The 27,855-nt window shown below is 39.7% G+C and overlaps 1 protein-coding gene across 1 annotated transcript in view; it reads right to left on the minus strand.

Moving 5' to 3' along the window:
- Nucleotides 1–4,040: 4,040 nt before the first annotated feature.
- The window catches only part of slc16a4 (solute carrier family 16 member 4), a 33,411-nt gene continuing 9,596 nt past the window's right edge, over nucleotides 4,041–27,855 (minus strand). Inside the window, exons 4-11 of the mRNA XM_084721205.1 lie at nucleotides 22,929–23,061; nucleotides 22,286–22,418; nucleotides 21,916–22,059; nucleotides 21,573–21,734; nucleotides 20,056–20,709; nucleotides 9,937–10,148; nucleotides 6,560–6,653; nucleotides 4,041–4,805 (exon numbers count right to left, since the gene is read on the minus strand). Of these exons, the coding sequence (XP_084577331.1) occupies nucleotides 4,597–4,805; nucleotides 6,560–6,653; nucleotides 9,937–10,148; nucleotides 20,056–20,709; nucleotides 21,573–21,734; nucleotides 21,916–22,059; nucleotides 22,286–22,418; nucleotides 22,929–23,045 (1,725 nt within the window). The 5' untranslated portion in view covers nucleotides 23,046–23,061 and the 3' untranslated portion in view covers nucleotides 4,041–4,596. The remainder of the gene's footprint in view (nucleotides 4,806–6,559; nucleotides 6,654–9,936; nucleotides 10,149–20,055; nucleotides 20,710–21,572; nucleotides 21,735–21,915; nucleotides 22,060–22,285; nucleotides 22,419–22,928; nucleotides 23,062–27,855) is intronic.

The raw sequence follows: 27,855 nt of genomic DNA on the forward strand, positions 1-27,855 counted from the left end.
GATGATGGTTTTGTTTATTCATGTCAGTGTGTCTAAATAATGTTTCAATAAAACACGTTAAAGCAAACTTCATGTTTGAGTGTTTTTTTTTTTGTTTTTTTTGCAGAGATAGAATCTGGTCTGATACCAGTGCATTTATTGCTGAGTTGTCTGAATCACACAAAAACAGACTTGAGTCACATGTCAGTTTATTAAAGCTGACTGCGCATTGTTACAAGGCTTAAAAATGAAATTTAAGGGCTCAGAACAGGATATCTATGATTGGTTAAACATATTCTCTAAACTATCAGTTCTCAACTCTAGGAGGCAGAGTAGTGGCAAAACATTGCTTTACTCACAAATGCATTTGTTGCAACAAAAACATGAGATCAAACGGCATCAAACAGAACTCAGTTCCTTATCAGCGGTGTTTGAGGCAGTACCATAGGGACATAAAAATTCTTTCTCAAACATAAAGTTCCTTAAAATATCCAGATTATGACAAGTGAAATAATCCCAAACCAAAATCTACTTTTAAAGCATCAAGTACTTTTCATAAAAGATTTATTATGGTACAAAATATTCAGTGGTCCTCAATCACAAAAGCATACTGGTGGTGAATGCAACTCGTGAGCCAAAAGAGCTTTTGTGCATGACTGTCGTTATTGAAACAATACAAAGAGCCTTGCTCAGTATTGTGTAAGTGAGTTGAGGGGGAATAATTTGGTACTAATTGAGACAGCATTCTTTGAGTAGAAGCATTCCTCTGCCACAAGAGGGCAGCGTAACAAAACACATGTCCATCTCTGGATTCTGGGCTGTCCTCAAAACTTGTAAATAACTGAATAATGGGGTCGTCATAGTGGTTTAAATTATACATATAAACTGTCTGAACTAGTTTTACTAATGATACGCTTCAAGTTGTAGGAAGTTTTCTAATGTGTCTTTGGCTGACATCACAGGAAAGTTAGTAAAGATACAATACAGTACCTTGTAAGGCAAACTGGTGAAAACACAAAACCCTCTATTACATTAAAAAAAAAAAAAAGATCCAACAACCAACAGACTCCCATATATAAACACAATATAATTATAAGTTGCATTGCCATTAATTGGCTGCCTGCAGGCACTGTAAAGGCTGGGCAACATTTTCCTACCAGTCCATTTGGGGTACCGTGCATCTACATTTATATGATGGGCAACAACAACAAAACATCTCTTTAACACGGTTGGTCAGATGATTTACAGACATATGAGGCTGACAATATGACACTTACTCAGGCATAATCACACAGAGATCCCTGCCTCAGTCCAAGTGTGATCAGAATCTGCCACAGTTAAACGATGTGCAGAGGTGAGCTGTTAATGATAGGAAAATGCTCTTGCATAGAACAGCTCATAAACGATGAGCTAGGCGTGATCGCTTTGTTTTAATCTGCAGGTGTTGCCAAGTTTTGGGTATTTAAATGTGTTATCCTTACTGACCCATAAAAAGAAGACAGGCAGTTTGCAGTTTTGTTTAGGATTTAAATTGTCACAACTGAGGTTTCAATTAAAAAAAAAAAAAAAAAAAAAAAAAAAAATCAAGTGTGCGCGTTTGCATTGAAAACTGCAGGTGCAAACACTGTAAACAGGTTAAAATGTGTCTTAAAATGTGATTAAAGTTGAAGTGTCAGCTAAAGTTGAAGCACTAAAATAGTCTGAATCATCATTTGAAGTGTAAGCTTTGAAAGGAGCTGAACGGTGAGTTAGAGCTGAAGGCAGCCGGTCAGTTGAAGTGTGAAGGCTGAAAGCATGTGAAATTTTAGTTTCAAGTTTATTCCAAGGTCGGGAGCTATTATTATGCAAATCATGCATGCTGAGATATTTGTTGAACTGTCATTTTCAACATTACAAATGAAAGCTGAAGTGTCAGTTAAACTGTGACCAATGAAGAAAAGTACATACTAGTACTACAGGTAGTAGAGATAGTCAAATGTGTGCTCTGTAAAAACGTGCCAGTATGTAAGTTGTGACAGCAAAAGTAGTAAAAGAAAGCAATTGGAATGTTAAAGGTGTGTTTACCGCTGAGAGTAGATGACTTGTAATTTAGCTTAAAGGCATATTATGCAGAATTTTCCTAAAAAACAATATACAGACTCATATAAACATAATCCCTCTAATGATCCACTAGGAGTGTGTGGTTGTGTCTGTATCTGCACAGACCCTCCACAGGCCGTCTGCCTGTATTTTTTTTTTTCTCTTATTTTGCTGTGCTCGAGATGTTTTTGGGCTGCAGCCTGTTTTGCAGTGGTGCGCAGCCCACAGCCAATATAGCACACATGTTTTGAGGTGGAGACCCCAATGATTCCATCACATTCTCTGTCTCTTTCCTCTGCTCTCTGTCTGTGAGAGCTGCAGAATGAATTTCACACACACACACACACGGGCAAGGCAGACTGAGGATTGCTTTGTCTGCATTCACAAAAAATCCGGCATTGTGTGGAAATGTGGGCGTGTTTGTACTTTAGAACTTAACTATAGTGAAACAATCAGGAAATAATGTTTTATTTCTGATTAACTGCTTTGTTCTTGCTGAGGCCGTTCACTCTCTTAATTCACTCTATGCATATTCTACCTTTAAGCAAGTAAACCAGCTGAAACTTCAGGTGAAGTGTGTGAACTGTGGGCAGTTGAAAGTTAAGGGGTAAGAGATGAAAGCGGGTGAAATCAACTGACGTGTAAAAGGTTAAAACGGTGAAAGGGTTATTTTCTATGAAATCGGTGTAAGTTGAAGGGTCAGTTTAAGTGCAGGTCCCCGCTGCCTTTAAATGCTCTGTTGTCAGAAGTCAGTGTCACCAGCACAATACACATGCGAGTATAACAGTATAACTCCCGAAAAACTCTTGAAAAAAGTTTAAAGCTTCAGCTGCGATTCCAGAAAATGAAACAAAACAAAACAAAACAAAACAAACAGAACTAAAATCATTAAGTACAGAAGGTAGTATATAGATGTAAGTATGACTGGATATGAGGGGATTAAAAAGTAAAAGAAAATGTTCAAATTTTGAAAATCCTGCCCATTCATTTCTAAGGGAAAAAGCTGAAATAAAGATAACTAAAAATCTGAACAGACGTCCTAAACGAGCTGTACATTTTAAATTTTGATTGTTGAGTCTATGTGAAAGTAGGCTGAAGTAGCTGACGGACAGAATTCAAATATTAATAATAAAGATATAAATATGAGAATATGAGCGAGCAAGTTATACCTCGAACTGCTAACACATGCCATACAATCTACGATAATCTTGTTTGGGCAAGAGATACATTTTCTTCTCTTTTTAACTACTGAAGCAGTTGCAGCTTTTTGGCTTTGAAGAGCAGATTGTGTCATACTGTAGAAGCAGGCTGCAATTAAGTGGTTGCTCAGTATCAGTTAATTATCTGGCAGTTAAAGGTCAGAGGAAATGCCATGCAGCATAATCACAAGTTGGCCAAAAGTGCATATCAGTGAGTACAGGTTTACAGATATACAGGTAAAGGCTTCCATAGAAATCAGGTGAAAAGTATTACTTCTTGGATATGTGTTTCACAGATAGAAATAGTTGAAGAGATGATTTCAAGCTCAACTGCATAGCTTAGTTTCCAGCAATATGTGCAATGAGAAGTTACTGCAAAGTGAGTGCAGTGTTGGTCGCACTTTATTTTACAGTACACTAATATGATGCAACAGGCTAACTTTGTATCAAATTAGACAAAAACTTTAAATAACATGTTCTTTATAAGACAGCACTAGACACTTTATTAGACTTTGTTGGAGGCTAATTAGGGACACGTTATAACAGAACTGCACTGGAACCTAAAGTGAAATCACATATCTGCTGCAGTCAAAATTACAGAGGTAGAGGAATATTTTGTCCATGGGTGACTGCACAGACTTATTGTAATACTGTCAGCAGACAATATGAGTCGATCAAAGAAGTTGGCATCTGTCTCGGCTACTCTGCCAATTGCATGGGACCAACCAAATAAGTTGTGTCTCAAATAGCAGGTATGCAATTTAAGTGTCGTTTACGGTGCAGTTCTGTTGTAATGTGTCCCTAATTGAACTGTAATAAAATCTAATCAGGGACTAATATTGCCTAATACTCTCTAAAGAACATATTATTTGTAACTACAGCTTGCTGTGTCTTATTAGTGTGCTATAATACAAAGTGTGACCGTTTTTGTTGGTTCACTCGAAAATATATATATTATGTTCTAATAAGTTATGTTTGTAGAGCTGCTAATATTAAAATGTGCTGGATGATGGATGTTGGGGGTTTTCTTCAGTTTGGATGCATGTACCTCTGATAAGAACAAGAACAGGGGATAAAATATTTTGCAACACTAAAATTTTGGCTTTTCAAAAAGTTCAACATAATCATCTATTCACCAACGTCCAGACTACTGTATGTTCTTAGACATCTTAGGAAGGTCATAACCTTCCTCTCCTCGGCCCACGTTACGTTCCTGCTGAAATTAAGGGTCACTTGAGTCCCGACTTTAAGCTGCAGTCCAAGGTCCAAGGTATGCAAGCCCTATGGCAAGTTACAAGCATGCTGGTTCAAGATCGAAGGCCTTCCCTGGGTTTCATTCCTACACAGCGCCGTTCTGTAGGCGGTCGGGGGTAAAGCAGCCGTTGGTCTTACAGCTGCTTTCTGCTCTCTTGTCCTGGGTCAGTTTGTTCCTGGCCTTCCAGCGCTGAGCCAGCGGCTCCATGAACAGAGAGAGAGAGGAGAGGAGATAGCAGAGCCCAGCCAGGTAGAAAGAACAGTCATAAGTCTGAGTGTAGTCGTACAGGAACCCTGCAGAACACAAACACAAGAACATGATGAGAGCCTGTTTTATTCATGGTAATGTAATTTATATATCATGTAGAGACAAGCTGAGGAAACCAGTTGAAAGTGCTTTAAAATTGCCATTTATAAACAGTCTAAACATGGACCTTAGGTGAAAAAGGCACAAAAGCAAGTTGGGATAAAATTGTTTCACACATAAATCGAGTGTATTATAGTTTTATTTCTTACATTTTTGTTCTCTATGCATATATAAATAGCGAAACAATATTTTTTTTTACAACCTTGAACTGTTCTACTAATATTTATGGGGTGGTCTTTCTCCAGAATCACTTACTGCACCTTGAATTTCAGGTAGTATTTTCCCCATAATGGATGTTTAACAGGTTTTATATTTCACATTTGACATATTCACATTACAGCACAGTGAGGGATCACATTTTTAGCATATATGACCTCAGTGTAAATTATACTGCAGGTGACTCATTACTTCCTGTGCTCCAGTGTTAGTTTTCTTTACAAGATCCATGTTGACATTTTGCTTCGGACAAGTGAACTGGTGCGAGACAAGTACCCTCAAGCCAGGTACAAAGCAACAGGTACACCCACACCAAAGCTGCTGCTGTTGCGTTAGTTAACAGACAGAGAGATGTACTGGACAAACAGGAGAGTTATCCTGATCTGTGGCCTGTAGGAGGGACCTCAGTTTGCCTAACATTGGTTTATTACTGAACCACAGGGATGGTAAACAGAGCCACATGCTATTTCCGTACCACCCTAAAGGGGGTCATTAGTCACATTTCAACTCCCGAAATCCATAAGCTCTCTAAGGAGATTGCTCAACACAGGGAGCATGTCATTAGGTTTAAAAGGGAAACCCTCCCCTGCTTCTTTCACTGGGGCCAAATGTTACCTGCAAGGGCAAGAAGAGTTATTTTTCCTGGAAAGACCTTACGTATTCGCAGTACAAAAGAGTGTGGGAGAAAATATGGGTTAATCATGATGAGACAGGCTGTATTAGTTCTGTGCACGTTTCAGCATTCCTTACATTAAATATATAAAAAAAAAAAAACTAGTTTAGCTCATGCACCAGTTCTTGTGTTCAGCAGCTGATTGATGTCTCTACTTTGTTTTGGTCTTTTCAGGTGACCTAGAAAAGGTGCGGTTCATTCTGTGTTGGTGTAACATAAAAACACAGTAATAGAAAACGTATCCCAGATTAGAAACAGCTCTCTAAGACAAACAAAGGCAATCTGCCATCACTTAAAGAACGAGAGTCAAACTCAGCTATGAACATAACACTGTTATTTTAAGGGTTAAACTTGACTCACTCATAGGCAGGGATGAAATTTGACCCAGTTATCCCTGCATGCGTTTTTGTCAAAGCAACCCCAAAATCCCAGTCACTAACTATAGGTTGTTTTTCTACTACAGACACACATTTGAAGGCATTGCAAGGAATTTGGGGCCCCATGAAAATATTTGCATCAACACCCACTGAAAAATATATGTTCATAAGAGAGGCTTATCAAGCACCACACTGATCCCCCCCTTTCACTCACTCTGTTTGAAGCTCACACACACACACACACACAAGAACACACAGAGACACAAGCTTCACCTCGCCTTCTGTAACAAATCACTCTAAAACAGTAACGTCACAGCTACAACCCCGTACATATGCAGTACATATGCGTTTGTTATTGTGTGCATGTGGGAAAGTGGGTTAGCACATGTCTGTTTCCATGACGTGATCCGCTCACCTGCCAAAGGAGGCCCTGTGAGGCAACCCAGGCCGACAAAGAACATGGAGAAGCCCATGGAGTTGTTGAGTTTCTCCGACCCCACGAGGTCTACCTGCAGAACAGAACAACACATTCAACCCGAAGCAAAACTATCCCTGGCCTCCAGGTTGTACCGTACCTCTTGCCCCACTTCCACAACCATGCAAAGAAGAAATAAGATGGTTTGTAACTGCCATCTTATTTATTCTTTACATTTAAAATGTAAAGATTACAGTGTTCTGCATGCATTTTAGCACATACAATTCCTAACAACAAAAAGTTCAGAATATCTGAACACACACCAGACTTCAGGGGAGATTTTTTTGAAAAAAAAAAAAATGTCTGTAAAATCTCTCAAGTGATAAACTCTGAAGATAGAATCCCTCACAGCAATTCTGCAGGCTGTGTAAGACTTAATAGAGATAATTATTGAAATATATAGGCTATATATTGGAAAGATTGTTATACCAAGTTAAATTTACAAATATCTGGTCAACATGACTTAAAAACATGACTGCTTTAGACTGTATAAGCACTGAAACAATCCTAAAATAATGTTCTTTTATTTCTCTGCTTTCACTGCTTTGTTCTTGCTAACGCCACTCACTCTCTTAATTCACTCTCTAGTTCATGTGACCAATGCTGCTGTCTCTGTCCCACTATCATTCACTGAGCCAGGGTGGAGGGGCCAACTTTGAATGGTAACCAACAAGTCCTGCATATTCCATCTCTAACACATACTTTACCGGAGGGAAGTTAATCCTTTCTGTCTTGTTTGTTTGTCTGCTTTGTTATTTATTATTGATTAATTCAAGGCATGACTTATAATTTAGGTAAATAATTATGGGTTTAGTTTTCATGATTTTAATTTTATTGTTCATTATTACTCTTTTTGTTTGATTTTGATATTAGCTTGAGTATTAAAACACACTGCCGCAATAATTTACTTGAGCATATCAATTTGAGGTAAATTCAGAGATAACTTAAGATATATTCTTATTGAATTATTATTGTTTTCTATAAGTCTGTTAAAAATGAAAATGAATGTACATTTCACTGCTTTTTAAACATTACTGATGTCAGAAACCTTTAGCTGCTTCAGAAAATATCAATCACTCAGACCTGGCTGTTGTCTAGTGCGAGCTCCTGTGCTGAAAGACACCTCAGTCACTTTGGGAGTAGAAGCAGGTCCCAGGTCTGTGTTTTGAATGTTCTTTTGTTTACATTTGTAGATTGTATGTCATGTCAGTCAACCCTGACTGAGATAATATCATGACAGCCTTTGCTTGCCTGTTCAAACTAAGTGAAATGAAAGCATGCTTTAGGAGACAGAAACAAGTATGTGCCCTACTTTCTAACCCAATCAAACACTTGTCAGGAAACTGTGATTTACATTAGCAAGCAGAGACAAGCTTCGTTGCACTTTTATATCTGACTGAAGACTGGTCTGACTAGCTCTCTGCATTCACATTCAGAAAAAAAAAGATCGCACTCACATTAACATACAGGCCCAGAAGCGTGTCTTGGCCTTTGAGACCACACCACTGGCAAGTGAAGTCACACCACATATCCTACATCCTCACGTTTTTGTTTTCAGGTGAGATACGACCTGAGGATACCAGACACTCCCTGACTTAAACCCACCCGTATCAGGCAGCTGGAAAACATCTCCAACGGTCTGCTTCATGAATACTTTCCCGTGCATGACACAATGATGTAATTAAGACACTTTATACAGGGTGCAAAAGTCCCCACACACAAATACAGTTACTGTGAACTCAACAGATTAGACAGTCTGATACTGTGGGGGTCTTACATGGTAAATGAACTACAGGCTGATAATATAGTGAGAAAAGGTCAAATGACACTGAGAGAGCGCACTGTGGTACAATTGATGGGTACCACAGTGTCTGCAAAATTTAACTGCTTTCACTAAATTTAGTAGACCCCCTAAAAGATTGATTTCACGATTTCCTAACAATTTATTTGCAAGTTCCCTGGAAAGTATTATGTAAACTGGCTGAGTATTGCACAGGAGGGAGTTCTATGAAAATGAGGCAGTGCAAAGAGAGTTGTTGGTATTTGGGTGGACAATGTGTCTTAGACTTCGTGCTAAGAATAGACGTCTCAGAACCACAACCTCCTGGCGCAATATCAATCTGCTGCCAATCTAATGATTATATCAACAACAGCAAATGTGCAGCAATAACACAATTACGCTTAAATGACCAGTGTGTAGGATTTAGTGGCATCTAAGCAGTGTGCTTGCAGATTGCAAACACCTTGTCTTACTCTCCCCTTCTGAGCATGTAGAAGAACCTACAGCAGCTGCAAAACTAATGGAAATCGTGAAAGGCTGTATCTAGAGCCAGTGTTTAATTTGTTCATTCTGGTCTACTGTAAAAATATGGTGGAGCAACAGTGCCACCCCCTATTTGCTTTACATGCAAATGTCATCTGGCTATTTGGAGACTATTTGAATTGTTGTTGTGCCCTATTAAAATAAGGCCCTTAGTCTTGGTTATTCATAACTGGAAACTTTATTCTTCATGGTGTTAACTATTAGCCTGGGAACCAAACGAATCTGCAAGCTCATGTTTTATTTGCTCCAGCAGATATGTCTGGCCACCCAGAGATTTTGTAGCCAGGTGACAAAAACCAGACCAAGCACCGCCCCAGCTTGCATGTGTCACTCAGAACTACATCACATATTTCATTGCTCTAACTGGTTGTCAATATATCTAAGTGTGTCCAATTAAAAAAATCAAAGATTAACTGAGAGATCCTGTGTCAAGCTTGAAGGAGACAAGGGGCTAAAGCACAACTGATCGATTTACAACTTTAATAGCTCAAACATTTTGACAGTACTATGTCTTCATCAGAGTACTCTGATGATGAGGACACAGTCGTGTTGAAACGTAAGTCTTTTTGCACTTTGAAAGCTGTAAATTGATGTATTATTGATCAGTGCTCCAGTCTCTTTTGTTCCTTCAAGTTTCATGTTCTCAAGCTGAGAAACTCCTGATTTAGCTTCAGCTACACTTTGCTGGAAGATGTGTAGAGAACCTTTTTCTTCTAGATTGAATGTCAAACTTTTATGCCCATAGTCAAGCTTCTGCATGTCCAGCTTACCTGCTGTGAAGTGAGTAAAGATCTCTTGATTATGCTAACAGTCCACTGGAATTAATTTTTGAATGTGCTCTTTGAATGCTGTCTCCATTTGCCTACAATAAGTACCTAACTAGCCCACTCAGTTCATCCCAGGAACCTTCCTATGAGTTTAAAGTTGGTTATCAGTAGTTTTTTGGGGAATTACTGAAAATTACGGGCATTTTTAGATTTTTAGATTTCCTTACTAGAACAGGCAGCAGCAGAGCCATGTATCCACCGCAGAAGATGGCAAAGAAGACAGCGTAGACCATCAGCAGGATGTATGAGTCTGCCAGTGGGGAGAGCAGGTTGACAAGGCCACAGAGGATCAGGTAGGCCTTGTGGTAGTGGTATTTATGAAACAGGTTCCTGTCTGTCACCCAGCCCGAGGCCAGCTGGGCAATGGTCTCTGTGATACCTGCAACAGAAACGGACAGGTGAGGCTTATGAACAGGTGGACGAGATGCAACAGTGACAAAAGATTCAAAAGTAAAACTGTAAGATGAAGATGAATATAATATAAAATCAAATATAAAATCAGTAGATGGATAATTTGTAGACCCATGATGTATGTGAGATTAGTTTTCCTATGCTTTAATTGTATTATTGTTTATGTTACATGTATGTACCCAGAGCTCTTTGGAAAGAAACACTGATACCGAGATGATTACCCTATTTATTTAAATAAAGTAAAGTACTTTTTAAGATGTTCCTAACTGCTTCTTAAAGGAATAAGAGAAGAGATGCAGCTGGGGAAGCCAACAATAAAATATTCAGGTAGTAACAGGAAGCTGCGTTTTGGTAATCGAGTTTTTGATGGAATCTAAAAGACAACAAGAGCAGCTCTGCTCTTTTTACCTTCAGATAAAAACGTCTTCAGTAATCAAGCTTCACATTTATTTTTTTTTTTAAAGTTGGCTTTGTAGGGCAGACACATTTAAGAGTCAGTCCACCCAAGGGAAAAAAAGACTCTAAAGGGTATCTATCCAGGCAGATAATTTTATATATATAATTTATTTGCTTGGGTTTTGAGAAGACACTCTGAGACATTATAAACTCACAACATTGAAAAATTACATTTATTCAACAGCAATGCAACTTTTTACATTTGAGCAAATCACCTCACTTCTGTCTCAGAAACAGTCCCCATGAAACTGTTGATACTCTGAAAACACTCATTGCTGTTGATTTTTTAAATGTCATTTTCAATTTCTGCAAGCACTGCAAACAAATTATACTGACCTCCATTGTATTGTATTGTGAAATAGAAATTTTAGACAAATATCTCAAAACCTGAATAAATGAAACCAAAACTTTCTGCATGACTTTATTCCAGGTAAGTGAAAAATTATGCTCGATGTCAGCGAGGTGGCTCTAGGTCTACTGTAGGTCTGTTAGCGGCTCCACCATTTGGTCCAGACTGAAATATTTCAACTATTAGGTGCGTTGATATGGAATTTTGTAAAGACATTCATGGTTCCCAGAGGATGAATCCTGATAACTTTGGTGATCACCTTGCTTTTCCTCTAGTGTCATCATTAGGTTGATATTTCTGTTTTTAGTTAATGGTCCACTTTGTAAGATTTATGGAGATCTAATACCAGAAGTGCAAGTGCAAGTGTCGCAGCCACCATAGTTTTGCCTACATGCTTGGAAGGGAAGGGTGAGGCAAAGTGCTTTCAATCTGCAACCTCACCACAAGCTGCCACGAAATCCAACACACTGGTCCTTTTCATGTCTGACAACTACTGAACAGACTGAATTCAGTATACAAATTTATGACCCCTCCTGGAACTTTTCATCTAGTACCATGATCAGATCAAAAATTTATTTTGCAAAGTACTTTCTGAAGTGATTTATGACCATATACCTGGAAAACTAATGACATTCCCATCCGCCTCAGCTGTATTCTACGTTTAGTGCTAATTAGCAAATTTTAGCCTGCAAACATGTTCGACTATGATGGTTAACATTAAACTTGCTAAACATCAGCCTGTTGTTATTGTCATTGTGAGCATGTTGACACATGGATATTAGCATTTAGTTCAAAGCACTTGTGGGCCTACAGCCTCACAGAGTCGCTAGTGTGGCTGTAGACCTTTATGGTGTGTACCAGTATCCATACTGCCATAGTATTTAGTGTGCCAGAAAAAGATTTGGTATGTCTGAACACTAGCTTGCCAAATGCCAAAAATACCAGGATATTGTACTGCATCCTGTCACATTTTGCAGTATGCAAGCTAGCATGCTTTTCTGGCTACTCTGACACACAGTCTTCCGTGCAGCAGAAGATTCTTCACATCAGCTGAGTTGCCGAGAGAGCACAGGCAGATGACAGCTCAATGATAGACGCCACAATGACAGATGACAGCAAGCTGGATGTATGAGAAAGACGGTCAAAGTTCAAGGTGTGGTGTTACGACCAAGTCGTAACCAATGTCCTAATTGTAGTAAATACTTTGTAAGTATGCACTAAAGGTAAAGAAAAAAGGTAATGCAACTTTAGTTTTGTTGTAATTTGGGTGAACCAGCTCTTCAAGTTTATTTATTATTTATTTAAAGGATCTCTTTCAACCATCGCATAGTCTGTCCTCACTCCACTGCATTTCCATTCACCTGCCACACCTGGTGCCTGCAGTCACTGAGATAATTACATGCAGACATGTTTCTTGACCTGTGACATTCATGTCACAAAACAGTAAATACGTTTGCTCTCTGGTGTTGAGAACTGGTGGAACTTACATCTGTGCAAATGCTGATACTGCAGACCACAGAGGCCGACAGTCCTGACTGCATTTTGAAGAGATGCTTAGTTACTCAGAAAGTTTAATGTCAATGTCAGACACAACACTCCAGAGTGTAGTTTAAGCTCAGCTAAGGTTGGCATCTACTGGAATCTATCCAAAGTTATCTGCAGTGACCTGTCAGTGTACCACTCCTCATTCCATTAAAATAACGTAATAATCAGAAACTTAATGAAAACAAAGGGAATGACGGGGCATTTTTTTACATGTGCGTGAGTGTGATTGAGGGTGAGGTAAAGACAGCATGTGAGAGATGAATCACATTCTGCAGCAAAACAACACAGGCCTGCATTAGTCTGAACGTGATGTCTAGACTTGTCTGTGTACAGTTCTTTCTGCTTGTTTCTGTTCTGTGTGGCAACATATCCATCTGTTAACATCTGTATTACACTGGCAACAAGCAGGCAAACTACTCATTATGCACCATCTGATTGATTGTACGCTCCAGTCGGGTATGATGACTGGGCAGATATGCTCTGCTCTTTGCTGAGGTCAACTGGAACGCGATAGGCGGTGCGGAAACTGCAGTGGTGTATTGACCGTCGCAGGAATAGCTACAAGCAGGCAGCGCTGAGCCATTGATCAATGAAACAAACTGGTTCTATGCAGATCAGAGTTACCCATCCTTTGGCTCAGCCTCTGCACCACAACCGCACAGGCTGCAGCCACTGAAACACTCAGCTTGAACTCTAAACACATTCTGCTGAATATGGATGACTCTGCATACAGTATTACCAAGTGTGCATATGTAGTTTTATTGTGAATAAAACATTAATCTACATAAATTAACATGTGGCTGTAATAAATGATCATCAGCTACATCTTCACTCTTGAAATGAAGTTCATATGAATAAACAATGAAATGCCTCGTCAGCGAACACCTCTGCTTTTCTTACATAACAGAGTGTTCCTCTCCTCCGAGGTTAGAGAGATGACATGAGGCAGCTGTGCGGTGTTTATGTGTCCTCCTCCAGCGACCCAAGACAGTGTCCCGGGGTGTCCCCTGCCTGCATACAGACGAGTTGTGAGTTTGTTTGTGTGTTTTAGCCACAGCAGGTTGGTGCAGGCCTGCAGCTGTTCCTGTTCAAACTCAGTACAATGCCGTTTAAATTTGGCCTCTCCAAGTAGCACCTTAAGCCAACTCCATCAGAGACGTTATTAGTTCTGTCCAGTTCTCAGGTATAAAGGGTGTGTGTGCATGCCTCTGGGCATTAACTGACCGTGGGGGGTTGCAAAGTGGGACATGTTGCCACTACATTAAAGCACAGGGTTATAAAAGGCATGTTGGTTTTCCCAGCTTCTCTGAAGGTTGCAGTTGGCTTGTCTCACCTCCTCTTTTGTGCGTACTGCCGCCTCAGTGCTCCTCTGCAAAGTATCAGCCACTTTAGAACTGGACTCCAACAAAACTGGGAGCCCCTCTTGTCACCACGCCAGCAAATTTACTCAGTTAGCTGTTGCTTAGCGACTTCAGTTAGCTCCAGTGTTGGCGGCTGAGAGTTGACGAACAGACTGACCCGGACGATCGTGGCCTCCCTCCCTCAGCCGAGTCAATGGGCCTCTATGACGAGCGCTGGGTCGGGGGAAAGAGGGACAGCGGGACACCGGCATGGCGGCTTTGTGGTGAGGGTGGCACCCCATCTCTCTAGCTCGGTCTCTCTTTCTGTCTCATTGCACTGCACGTGACCAGAGAATGTGACAGAACAAACGTGTCTGAGTCAAAAGAATCTGTCGGTCTTGCTGCTTGCTGGCACTGCTCACTGGCACAAAGCGAATAAGTTCCTCACAGACTATCAGGGAGAATTCAGACACCTTTATCCTCTGTGCCCAGATGCATAAAACCACTTGGGCAAAAGTTTCCTTTATTTTTTTTTTCTCTAAGGATGACTTAGGATGAAATGTGTTGCACAAAATCATCATAAGGATTTCCTTAGCAGGTTGTTGGGGAAAACCCCCCCAAAAAATCTCTTAACAGTTTTCTTTTAGCTACTTAAATGTTTCCTTACATGTTGCTAGGAGGTCCTTGGTAACCATCTTCCTCAGAAAACTTTAAAGGACCCAAAATAGTACCTTAAATGCATAATACATAAAGACTTTCCTACCTCACACTCTCACATATCGGACATATCCTGATAACATTGGCGCCTGGGAAACTACTTTTGGTATGAACATTTCCTGCTATGTCCATAGAAAATTTTTGGCCACAGGCTTTTGACAAAATGGGAAGAAGCCAAAAGAATACAGACAAAAGAGAGACACCACCTGCTCCCGATGAGTGCACTCAAGATGGTGACCAGGCCGAGTCTGATACCTCCGATGAACTTGACCCAGCCCATCACTTAATGTGATGACACTTGACATTATAAAAGTAATCGACGAAAAACTAAGTCCTCTGACCGAGACCATCCACAAAAATTCTGTGGAGCTCCAAACTGCTAGCAAGCAGCTAGGTGAAGCAGAGGAAAGAGCAAAGCCGGATGCATTAAACTGGAGAGAGCGCACCGCTCGCTGGCGCCAGATTCGGCTCAAAACAAGAACTTCAGATCGGTGATGCTGCGATTCCACACATTCAGGGATAAGCAGACGGTGATGGAAGTGGCTCGCCATTCCAGTCAAAATGGTGGCCTGATGTATAACAGATCCAAGCTCTCTTTCTACAGTGACTTCTCATCGACGGTGATGAAGAAACGTAAGGCATGTAACGTATTGACTACCTACACTCCCTGCCTGGGTCGTAATTTCCTGGCACACGGATGCAATGTACAGGTTGTCTCATCTTTTACATTTTCACTATAGTTTTGGATGCTTTCCCTCCCATGTTGACTGAACTTGTTCGGTGATTTAATTACCACTTGTAGCTTTTTGACCGAGTGGTGTGGTTGCTCTAAATTTTTATTATTATTTATTTATTATTATCTCTCTCTTTTACACTGGTTACCCCAATGGGAAGAACCTACTTAGTTTTCTTCATATGTTTTACTTTTTTCTGTGCCAGTTCGCTCGTTTTTGAGCTTGAAAGCTGGTTTGGTGCAAAGTCCCTGCTACTCTGGGGGAAAGCCCTCAACTTGTTTGTGTTTATTATACAGTTGTTTTTATGCCTGTTCTGTTCAGCTGTTTTGTCCAGCTCAGGGTACACATGCATATTTGCATTACATGTTAACAAGGCATTTCCAACCCGGCTGAGGATAAGTGGTCTATGTCTCTGTCATTATGGAATACGTAATGCATGTGCTTAAGAGGTTGGAATTGTGATATGGGTCTTGCTGTCTATCCTGTCACTATACCACTACAATATTTTATGCCCATGTCTAATTTAAGTACCATTAAGATCTGCTCTTGGAATATCCGAGGCCTCAAAAGGCCTGCTAAGAGAGCTGCAGTTTTGAATTTTCTGAAAAAAGAGGGTGTCTCTATTGCCTTCCTCCAGTAGCCACACCTGGAGGACAAGGACAATATCAAATTGCAAAGGAACTGGCTGGGGCAGGTTTCTGCAACTTCCTGTTCTTCTTTTAATAGGGGTGTGGCCATCTTGGTTAGCAAAAATATTGCATTCAGGTCCCTTAAATGTGTCACAGATGGCCGCTATGTAATTGTTAAGGGAGTACTCTCAGGTAAAGCTGTGACACTTATGAACCTCTGCTGCCCTCCAGACTATTCTGACTTTTTCTCTGAGGCTTTTGTGGAGTTTGCTGAATTGGCATGTGAGAATTCCTTTCTTGGAGGAGATTTTAACTGCCATCTCAATCCCTCCCTTGATAAACATCCACCTGGTATCTCTCCTCCTTCAAAGAAAGCCATGTTATGAAACAAAAAAAATGATGAGTTTCCATAAAATGATATTTTTATATTTTTAATCCAGAGTTTTTATATTTATATATTTTTTAAATATATTTTCTTTTGCTATTTTCTTATATTTTCAGACACAGCAAAGGGATGCAGGCGGGATCCAAGGCCACTGCAGAGGCCTTACAGCCTCAGTACACAGGGCAAACACTCTACCACCTGAGATACCTGGCTATCATGTGTTTTTGTCGACTCCTTGTAATGTTTGTCTCCCTCTCGCTGCCACAGTAATATTTTCATATTTCTTCATTAGTTCTTCTACAATTCATTTCATACTAGATTTCTCTCATTGACTTTGTCAGTTACTTCTTGCCAGATTGTGGATATTTTTGTCGCAGTTTGGTTAAATTTACTTTAGATGTGCTTTGTCTTTCCATATTCTTTGAAAAGAACAACATCCTCACCTTCTGCCCAGTTTGGCTTTCTTTTTTACTTTGTATTCTCTTAGTTGTCTATTTTGGGGAAACTAGCCAACACTGACATTAATGCTGCCTCGTAACATTAAAGAATGATGTGTGAGTGACAGTAACTGCTGCAGTGAAAGCCTCAGTCTTAACACTTAGGCAAGGAGACAACCTAAAAGGCTTTTTGCAACTCTCCTAAGTTAACCCCTCACTGTAGGGAACCATTTTGCTTAAGGGACAAATTTAATTTTCAAACTTAAAGGAGCAATATGTAGAGAAGACTGTAGTACAAATAGCAAGTTGGAGCCATAGACAGTATATAAAATAGGCTGAATCCCTAATTAATATATGATTTAGTTGAAGTGAGTTGTCTCCCCTCGTCCCCTCCTCCCTTGACTCAAAGCTCAGGCAGGCTGAAGACACATTGAACATAACAAACACATTATACAATTACAAGTGATGACGAGTTCTACACTGTAAGGTGATCCGTTGTTCATAACTGTAAATTGTCTGACATGAAGTTAAGCCTGTTATCCTGAAAACAAAAGGCCACTGCTCTGAAAATACGCACTCTGGAGTTGGAGTTCGGTGACGTCCTGCTTTACTGCCTGCCAGACTCTGTTAACACAGTGCTTAATTTAACCATTATAAACATTAAAAACACTAACTCATTCTGCAAACATTAAATATTAATTTTAGCCCCATGTAAAGGGATAAAATATGAAACAGGAGTGTGGGAATCACATTGGTCAAAACAAAAACACACGTCCCACACCAGAGAGGATATTTCAAATTACAGCATGTTGTTGGAGAGGCCAGTATTTGAACTTAACATGTTTCCCTAAACTCTTGACATAACATTGTCATTTTATGATTTACTAAATATATAATGTATTTCTCCTTTAAAGTCTTTTAAGCAACCAGACCTTGTTTTTTGTTACACCTGAACAGGAAAATTGTAGGGACTGATTAGAGAAACCATAAAGCTTATTTGTCAGTTAATTTTAGTCTATGGTGTGTAATTTTATGCAGCATTGTTATTTGACCCTGGTCTTTGGCTCAGTCCATAAACGCTTCGTCCCAACTTCTTCTGCAGGCTATAGTGTTTTCTTTAGACCTCTTTCTTAAATTTTTACCCATTTTCTCCTGCAGTGTCCAGCTGATGTGTCACCTATGTATTCCAGGTTATCTCCCCACTATAATTTAAAAGTACAATTTGCTTTTCAAAACGCTCAAAATGTATCACTGAAACAGTCCCTTAGGTAATCTCCAACCATTTCCTAAAAAGCCAGAGCACTGATGCATTATTCAAACAATTCTTTCACGCTGAAGAGATGGGATGTAAAAAAATGTCAGACGTGTATCAGAAGTCAGCACTTGTGCATGACGGCAGCTTCTCTCACACGTCTCCTTTTATGACATCCTAAGTAAGAGATAACAAATGTGTTTCGCATCATTTAACTGTCTTTATCTTTGTCTTAAAGACACCTGTCAGGACTGAGGACTGATTACCAGAGGATGGATTACAAAACGGAAGCATGTAACTCATAAACATACAACCCCATCTGAAGCATTTCAATAATTCACAAAGCCAGAGCGAGCAGCGCTCTTAAAGAATTACATGCACATGTGGTCGCTGGTCAAAATGTTAATGCTGTTTTCTGTTCATATGGAGTGGCCTCATCAATGGCATACTGCTGAACCCACCCGCCCTGGCCAGTGGACCAAAGTTCAGCTTTTATGTAAGCACATTCATTACATAAGACTGCAGAGTCTGAGCAGCTCACAAATAATTAATGCCTAGAAGTTGACTGAGGACTTTTTTGCATTGCCTCTTACACACAGTCTTAAAGAAACCTGGACCTCCCTCCTCTCTGTTCCCTGCTGGAAGCCACATTCAAGGTCAAACAGCAGCAATCAACTGTGTTTAATCAGCAGTCTGACAGATCTATAAAGAACATCAGGTCTATATTTGACCATATGCTTTATCCAAAATTGATATAGTCAAATGTATGACTGGTGTGTAATCCAGATGATGATAATAGGTGAGTGGCACTGGTGTTGGATGTAGGAGACACCATATTTTTACAAAGTCAGGAGAAACGGTGCACCAAACAAAGCTACCATGAAGGGAGGTCTTTTAGGGTCAAGATGAAATGAAAAATGCCTTTTTAACACTTTTATATCACACCGCCAGTCATATTATGTTCCCATTTACCAATATAAGCTGAAAAAACACCAAAATCTATGCACTTGTATCCTTATATCAAAATCCAATCATGTTTTCTTCCTGTAAAAACAAAATATGACTTGTGCTTATGCAGGCTTAAAATGACTTAAAATGCTGTTTAATCTGGACTTTTAAAAATATGCCAAATGTGACATATTAGAAAAACATATATTAGAAACATATTAAAAAATATTCCAATAAAAACAATTAAGGATAGCTATGAAAATTCATGAAGAGACTGAGGAAGAAATAAGACTATAATTCAAATTAATTTAATGCCTCCATTCATTAAATTACCCCGAACATTTACCATATCCTGTGATTCATCTTCAAAGAAGTGTTTCACCAGTTTACTGTATATGTTACCATGTAGACACTGTATGATATAAGTAACATTTTTGGTTTTGCATGCTATAAAATACTAAAAATTATAAAAATTATAAATGTCAAGATCCTGCACTTTACAATAACTTAAAAAGTGCCTGGCCCCCAACTCAACTGCTACCAAATTTAAGAACCATAAGAAAACATATGAATATAAGAACCACCATCGCAGTACCACTATCATAACCACTATTTATATATATAGAAATGTATATATAGAAATATATATAATATAAAAAAGATATTTTTCTAATCTTGTAATATACAGTGAGGTTAAAGAAGAGATTTCTGACACAAATTAACCTTCTTCACTTGTTCATTGACCAAATATGTTGCGATATTTAATTATGTTCATATCGCCCAGCCTTACTTTAAGATCGTCATATATTTGCATTATTTGAGAATCTACTGTATGTTAGAGAAAATGTGTTTATTGAGATGTACAGAATATTGTCTATCGTGGAATAGCCTTAAAACCTTAGTATCGGCCATTGGCTGATATTTATGTGTATGTATATGATTAGATACGATTTTTTGACATAAACTTTCATAACTGTCTAACTTAAATATAGTACATTGTACGAATTTCTCAAAATGGCTGACTATTCCTTTAAGAAGGATCATGAAAACACAGTGGAAACTATTGGCCAGTGTGTGCCTCACCTGCCACAGAGATGATAAAGGAAGCGTCCATGGCATCGATGCCCAGGGTTCTGGCTCGGGCAGACAGGTGGAAATAGGGGATGAAGTAGGCCAGCTGGCTGAAGACCAGGGACCAAGTGTAGATACAAAAGAATGGGTCCTTTAGCAGGGAGAAATCCAGTACTTTGGCTTTTCTGACGGCCACCTCAGTCGGCGTGCTGGCATGTGAGGGAAATCCAACAATGGTGGACCCATTCATGCTGCCATTGAGCTCGGCGGAGCTGTCTGGAGTTGTGGGTTTACACAGACCCAAGTCACGGTGGGGCTCATGGCCATTCACACCATTCAGGACCAGTCTGGTCAGTTCAGGGTTCACTGACTGGTCCTGGAGTCCCTGAGTACATTGCCCCCCCAGGGTCTCAGTGTCCCCGTGAGGGGTGGGAGGAGGGGAGGTGAGTGAGTCTGATTTGGAGATGCCGTTGGATAAGTGAGAGGAGCCATTCAAGCAGCTCTTCGTGTATTCCTTCTCTGAAGAGCTCTTGAGGGAAACAGCAGGACTCTTTTGGATGGGACAAGAGGTAGGGTTTGACACGGGAGGTTTCACCTTGATGGGTCGCAGAAGCATCCCAGAGGCCACCAGGTTCAGCATGAAACCGCCAAGAATCAGCATCGCCCCTGTGGGGGACAAAGAGAGCTCAGGACCTGAAATATCACGTTATATGTGCCACATTTCTCCTATATTTACCAATTAATATACGTCATTCAAAGAAATGCATTTGGGTGTGACACTGCCTGCATATTAAAGGGATAGTTCGGATTATTTGAGGTGGGGTTGTAATGATGTACTTATCGAGTTAGAAGGACCAGAGAGGAGCACGAAAGTGAACTGCTGTGGACAGGTCAGGCAACTAAATGTATTTTATCTCCACTTACAAAAGGTCCACCAAAAAAAATCAATATCAATTTAAGTGTGTGCAATATTTCAAATATTTTCACTGCTCTACTTTGCCATCAGACAGCTTTTTCTGATGGGAAACTGCTCTCTTTAGACCAACCAAACTCCATAGGCGGAATTAGTAATTTTATGTCACAGAACATGGGAGTTTCTGGTCTACTTCTGCTATGATCTATTGGTTAGTTTGTGTTATTGTGTGACTAACATGATTTAAAGTATTAGTTCAGATTCACCAAAGTCTCACAAACTAACCGTCTGAGGCAGTGGTGGCCGAACAACCCCCATATTCAGTGAGGTAAAATAACTTCGATTGATAAAATGGTAAGAGGTAAAATGATTTGGAGAGAGCAATATTTAACTTTTACTTAAACTTTTTTTTTTAGTTGGGGCTTTTTTAAGTGATTATAATACCTTTTGTTCTTGACCTCATCCAGAGTGTTCATTGTTAAACCTCTGTGCTGGTACTCCTCTCTGCTTGTTCAAACTGGGGGCTTGCTGACCACTATACACCGAAAATCAATAAATACCTCAGAGAACCACATTTCAAATAATCCGAACTATCGCTTTTACTTTCTCTGCCTACCTTGCCAGGCATACTGGTCCAGGAGCAGCTGAGTGAACGGAGCAAGGGCAAAGGTCAAACCCATCCCAGAACGCCCGATTGCATAGGCTGTCGCTAGCCTCTTTCTGAAGTACAGCGCTGTGACCACCGAGAAGGATTGGTATAGTAGTGCAAAACCCATCCCTAAGAGAAGTAAAGGTTATCATTATCAAACACCGACTTTCATAAGAATATGGGCATGCAAGAGATAAAATTATTTCACAACCAATGACCAGATGTCATCATTGCAGACATTTGCTTTGCAGTTTCAGTCATCAGGGAAACAGCACTGAGGTATTTTAGCTCACCACAGATTTCTACTCACCAACTATCACTCCCATGCTGATGTAGAGGAAGACCACACTGTTGGCGAAAATACTCATGAGGAAGCCTCCACTAACCAGCACTGCCCCAGTGATGGAGGTCACTCTGGCTCCCAGCTTGGCACAGGCCACAGAGGCGATGGGTGCTACAGACGATACAATGTAAAAAATTAAAACGGCATCTAAGTGTAAAAACACAGAGGAAATGTGGCACCCAGTGGTGAAAGCCTTCCTCTCTCCTCTGACAAATTCATAAGGACATAATTACACCAGAAAAACCTCTGAGATATTGTTATCTTTATGCCAGTCTACAGACTCAATGCAGAGATGTGTAGGAGCAGGCAGTTTTTTTTTTTTTTGCTCAATACAAACCTCCAGACAGACGCAGACTCGACATGATGGAACCGATCCAGCTGATGCTCTCTGCCGAGCCTCCAAACTCATCTTGAAATGCTACGAAGAAGATCCCAAAGGTCTTCAGTGTTCCCATCACAAGGACATTTACCTGCACACACACACACACAGATACACACAACTTCAAGTGAAGTTCAACTTTATTGTCACTTGGATTAAATGTGTATGACGGCAGCTTGCAGTCTTGTGCCTCTCTCTGCTTTAACATAACACACAATGTGAACACAAACACAACGTCAGTGAGTACATACACAAGCTTTCATTGCCTCCCCCGAAAATATAATAATACATTCTGTTGGTGTTAACTGTGTGTATGAGCGCTGTAAATCCTGTTGAGGTGCAACTGAATTAAGTTATTGTGCTGTTGGTTGCAAGTCAGTGTTTCTGCCTTGCCAGTGCGTTTGCAAGTCTGCATCCAGATGCCCAACTGTTCGTTTTTGTGAGAAAAAGGACAGGATTCAAGACAAATGCTTGTAGTTAAAGACAGTCTGGTCACCCTAATTTGATGTCAGTGGCTGGGAAATGTCCTGTTTGACACTGTTGACCTAAATGTTTGTGTGTTTGAGAGATGAGAGATCACAAACAACTGAGGTGGACATACCAGGAAGCAATGCAGCACCACCATCCAGCCCCAGCCTCCATCTGGAGGGTCCTCGTACTGGATGTCTTTCTCTTTCTCCTTCTTAGTGGTCATGGCATCCTTCCTGAACAGGTTCATGGCTGCCTTGGATTCACTGCGAGGAAAATTAAAACAGAAAACATCAATAACTTCAAAATCTAACAGGCTGCCTAATCAGAAGCATTTATCCTCTCACAGTTACAGTTAACTTTTCTTTGTCGCATTTTAAGGAAAAGACTTTGACTTAATTTGTATTCTATGAGGGAATCTCTGTCTCTTAGTTTTGGCATAACAACAACAATAACAGCAGTATAACAGTATATAGCATAAGAGTTATTGAGGAGAAAGACAAACAGGCTCTTTTTCAAAAAGAAAAGCTTGATTATTTTCTACATAAAACTAACTGTGATAATACATTTCTTTGACTTATTTGCTTTTGCTTCAAGCAACTTTACAGAAAACTGTTGACAAAAAGTCAACTCACTGACATTGACTTGTTATTATGTGACTGTACAGATTGACCTTTTCAGGACAACTGACAGCAGACAGTAATGCTGTATTAACTTGTGAAGTCACTGAGCAGTAAAATTGGTCAGTTACAGTACAGCTGAACCTGGTTACTTTTCCACCTCTTTTGCTCTTATGACAACTACAACTCTGGACTGAATGTCTCAACAGTGTTTACATTAAGTGTGTCTATGTCACAGCAAGCACAAATATTCAATCATGGGTATGTCAAAGCTTCCTGTCCTCAAGTGACAGCATGTCCTTGGCATGATGGGCAAAAGTTTGATTTGTTGATGATGTTTTAACTTATTTTAATCTATGACCGAAACACCCTCACCCACAAGTCAGTTAACTGGATAACTGGATAACTAGGATAAGTAAAAAAACAAAACAAAACATCTCAAATCTGGTATGTTTAAGAACACCTGATTCTGGCTGCTCAAAGATATCCAGTAAACCTGCTTCTAGGAACTGACTTCTAAAAAACTCGAAACCACACTCACTCACTCACTTAAAGTGACTCAATTTGCTGTTTAAAGCGATAATTCATCCAAAAATGAAATTTCACTCAATGTGAGGATGGGTGAAGATCTCCAGTTCACAAAACACTTCGGAGCTTCAGTGGAAAACAGTGTTGCAGACAAATCCAGTACAATTGAAGTGAATGGTGACCAGTTTTAAAATGTAAAAAAAGAACAAAAAAAAACCCCACAAAATGTCTCCATACTGCTCATGTTGGGTAATCCAAGTGTCTGTAAGCCGTGACATTGAAATTTGACCCAAAAAGACGCCATTTGCACCAAGTTTTTAGCCTAAATGTCAACTGTAGCCTCTCTGTAGTCACTATTTCTGAGCAGATCTCTCTCTGTTGTCTGAGTCGCTTCCAGATAGCATGTAAACTCAGGTATGTGAGATCTTGTATATCTTGTGTTGCGCCACTTTGGCAAGAGCCTGTGTACCCACTTAAGGCGTATGCACGCAAATCTATTCTGAGAGGCTACTGTTCACATTTAGGCTAAAAACATGGTGCAAATGGCGTCTTTTTGGGTCAAATTTTAATGTCGCGGCGTACGGACACTTGGATTACACCACATGAGCAGTATGGAGACTTTTTTTTGTTAAAATTGGTCACCATTCACTTCGATTGTACTGGATTTGGCTGCAACGCTGCTTTCTGCTGAACAGTGTTTTGTGAACTGGAGATCTTTACCCATCCTCACATCAGCACAGGGGTGAAATTGAGTGAAATTTTATTTTTAAGTCAGATTAGGGATTTAAAGCTCCAGTAGGCAACATTGTTTTGGTATAAATGAGAGATAATTTCATAAAAACCTTTCAGCATATTGTAAATCAGGTCTTCTGAGAGAGAGCTAGATTTCTGCACCTCGTCCATGGCCCTGTTTTCAGGATTTAGAGAATCTGCCCCGTGACGGTAGACTTAAACCAATACAGGTCTTTTAGGACGTGGGGGACTCCTCCTACAAGTGCAGCTGCACGTGCTTGTTCCTTCAGTGAGACTCTGAATCAATGACGGAAACAACTGCAGGAAAAGTCGCTATACGGCATTATAATAAAGAGAAAAGAGCCCAATCAGCAACATGCTCAATCCAGGAGTTTGTCAGCTCAATCGGTTACTTTTGAGTTCACTTTCAGTTATGTTAATTCAGTGTATCGCGAAGATTCACTGAGTGCCGAGAGGACCAGATGGAGTTGAGACACAGAGCTGACAGACAGCTGCTCAGAGCCGAGGAGCTCTTCAGAGGAGGGTCTGCAGCAGACTGGCGCTTCTGGAGTTTTTAAATTTAGTTTAATCTCCTCATTTGGTGATTTTTTACTGTCAGGTGTCTGTTTTATTACAAACAATTGTCTGTCGATCTGTGCATCTGTGAGGGGCTCGGGACACAGAAAACGAAATATTAGTCAGATGAGACTCAAAAATCAACTGTTTTCAGGCTTTCTACCTACTGCAGCTTTAAAGGTGCAGTAAACAATTCTGGTGAAAGTTAAGTGCAAAGTCTTATTCCCAGGTCGTCAAATTACAGACAGCTTGGACTGGTGGCTCATTCCCAAAATGTAAGCATTTAATAACTTAGCAATTAGCTTAAATCAACTATCTTACTGACCTATGATTGGCCTAAGTCATACAGCATTTTCTAGAGCCTGAAAACAGAGCCAAGAAGAGGAGCAGAAGTCTAGTTTTCTAGTTTTCTCTCATAACACTAGAATTACACTATGCTGAAAGGTTATTTATGGAATTTTTGCCCAGTGATGCTAAAAAGAAACTGCCAGCTTTGATTATTTTGCATACAAGGACTTGAAGCTACATGCGGTCACAGCAGCACTTTCCCTGTCTCTGTCTCTGTCTGTCATGTACATATGTTCTTGTAAAAATCTGTATTAAGTGCATTCATGGCAAAGGTCTCTCCAGCAGAAATGTAGCAACTATTTTTTTTTTCTAAACTTTTAAAAATCCTGATTAAAAAGATACCATGTGGAGTTTTTGACTATGTGTAACACAATGGAGTGATAATGTAAAGAGTGGGTCCCTGTTTTAAATGTTTTTATGACTAAACATCATGTGTGGGGCACATAATGTTCTGGTGTGCATGTGTGTGCACACGTGTGTTGATTCGTTATGGTGTATGTGTAACTTCTGAAGTTAAGACTTAAGCCATGAGACTGCAGCTTTGTGAAATGAACCTGTGCTCCTGATGTGAGGGGAATCAGGAACGGCCTGTACATGCCTGTGTTGTTGTGACCAAACTGTACTACAGTTTGACTTGGCGCCCCACCAGCCAGCGCGTAACCTTGAATTACTGTGAAGCTTTCTTGGAACATGGATCTTCCTGCAAGACTTTGGCTTGTGTCAGCAGATACTTAATGGGCCATGTTATAAAGAAACATACAGGACTTTGTGTGTTTAAGCATGAGCTCCAACTGTGCCAAAAATACACAAACAGAACAAAGACTTCATTTCTGATGAAGCATGACTTCCAGAAAAACACTAATCAATATTAAGAATTTGACTAGAGTAAATATATAAATAACAGGTAAATAAATTACACTTTTGCAGCTTTCAACAGGGAACCAATGAGAGTCCACAGCTGGATGTGAAGGTGGTGTTGGGGTCAGAGATTAATCAGAAGGGCAGACAGCAGCAGAGCCTGAATAAAGGAGTTTGATGCCTTTAATAGCACCAGAGATGGCAATAAGTAAACTCAGCTATTTACTGTACATACAAAATTCTTGTGCATCAACCTTCATGGTGGCTGCCATGCTTCTCTGTGCTCTACTTGACTGATACATTTCATTTCTAACTCCAAAATATTGTTCAGAGTTGCTGAACACTTTGATATTTAAGAATGAAATACTGTAAATCAGTGGACTTGGCAGAAATTTATCATCATTTGATAGTTTTGCTTCTCATACAGGCAGGTTCAGTTGCATTTAAATCTGATTAATAATCCCTCAGGCACATTTTATCACACTTCCATGCTAACACTTTGCTCTTGTCTTATTTTCCTAAGTGTCTTCTGTGGAGCTGAGCTCTGAAATCAGCCAGAGTAACAGTCCAAAGATGAACTGACCTCTGTGTGCTGATGAAAGTATGCTGATTCAGCAAAAAAATACACGCCATTTATCTTAAATAATGTATCAGAGTTTAAGATTAGTCATACTCAAGCCAAACTCCCCACTTTGCTTTTAGATTTTAGTAGAAATTAACATTTTAAATGATCACAAATGCAAATGTCTCATTTAGTGCTGCACAATAAATCAAAATATTATTAAAATTGAAATATGGACAAGTGCAATAGCCAGGCTCAGGATTTTTGATCAAGGAAAAATGTATGACAAAAAAGTATTACAAAGAAGTACTGCATGGCTGCAGAGATATGCTTATCTACAAATCTGGTTCTCCAGATTCTAAAAACATGTTTGGTGCAGACCCCAACAAATGCCACATCATAATGACTTTAATAGGTTTTTCAATGAAAATGAAAATTATGACGCAAAACTGATCATTCACACTAATCGTTAATCATATTGCAAAAGTTATATCTGTCAAAATAATCACAATGTTTGAAAACACTGACTTTTTTTTTATATATCATATTATGCAGCCCTAGTAACAAACCCACATGGCTGTCAAACCTTGATCAGCTAAACCTGAGTGCAGATATATACCAGAAGTGATCAAGTGTACTTGCAGGATGCAGCTATGTAACTGACGTACATCAGGTCAAATATTGACTAGAAAAAGATGGACCACACGTATCTGAGAAATGAGCTGCTTTATCAAATGGGAGTTTGCAAAATACGTGCATGGTGTTAAACTAATTAACCCGTCTTTCCATCTCATATTATCTATTACTTATTCTGTTATCTATCTAAACTGTGTGTG

Source organism: Lutjanus erythropterus, chromosome 6, assembly GCF_056507025.1.
Source record: "Lutjanus erythropterus isolate fLutEry1 chromosome 6, fLutEry1.hap2, whole genome shotgun sequence".
NCBI lineage: Eukaryota > Metazoa > Chordata > Actinopteri > Lutjaniformes > Lutjanidae > Lutjanus > Lutjanus erythropterus.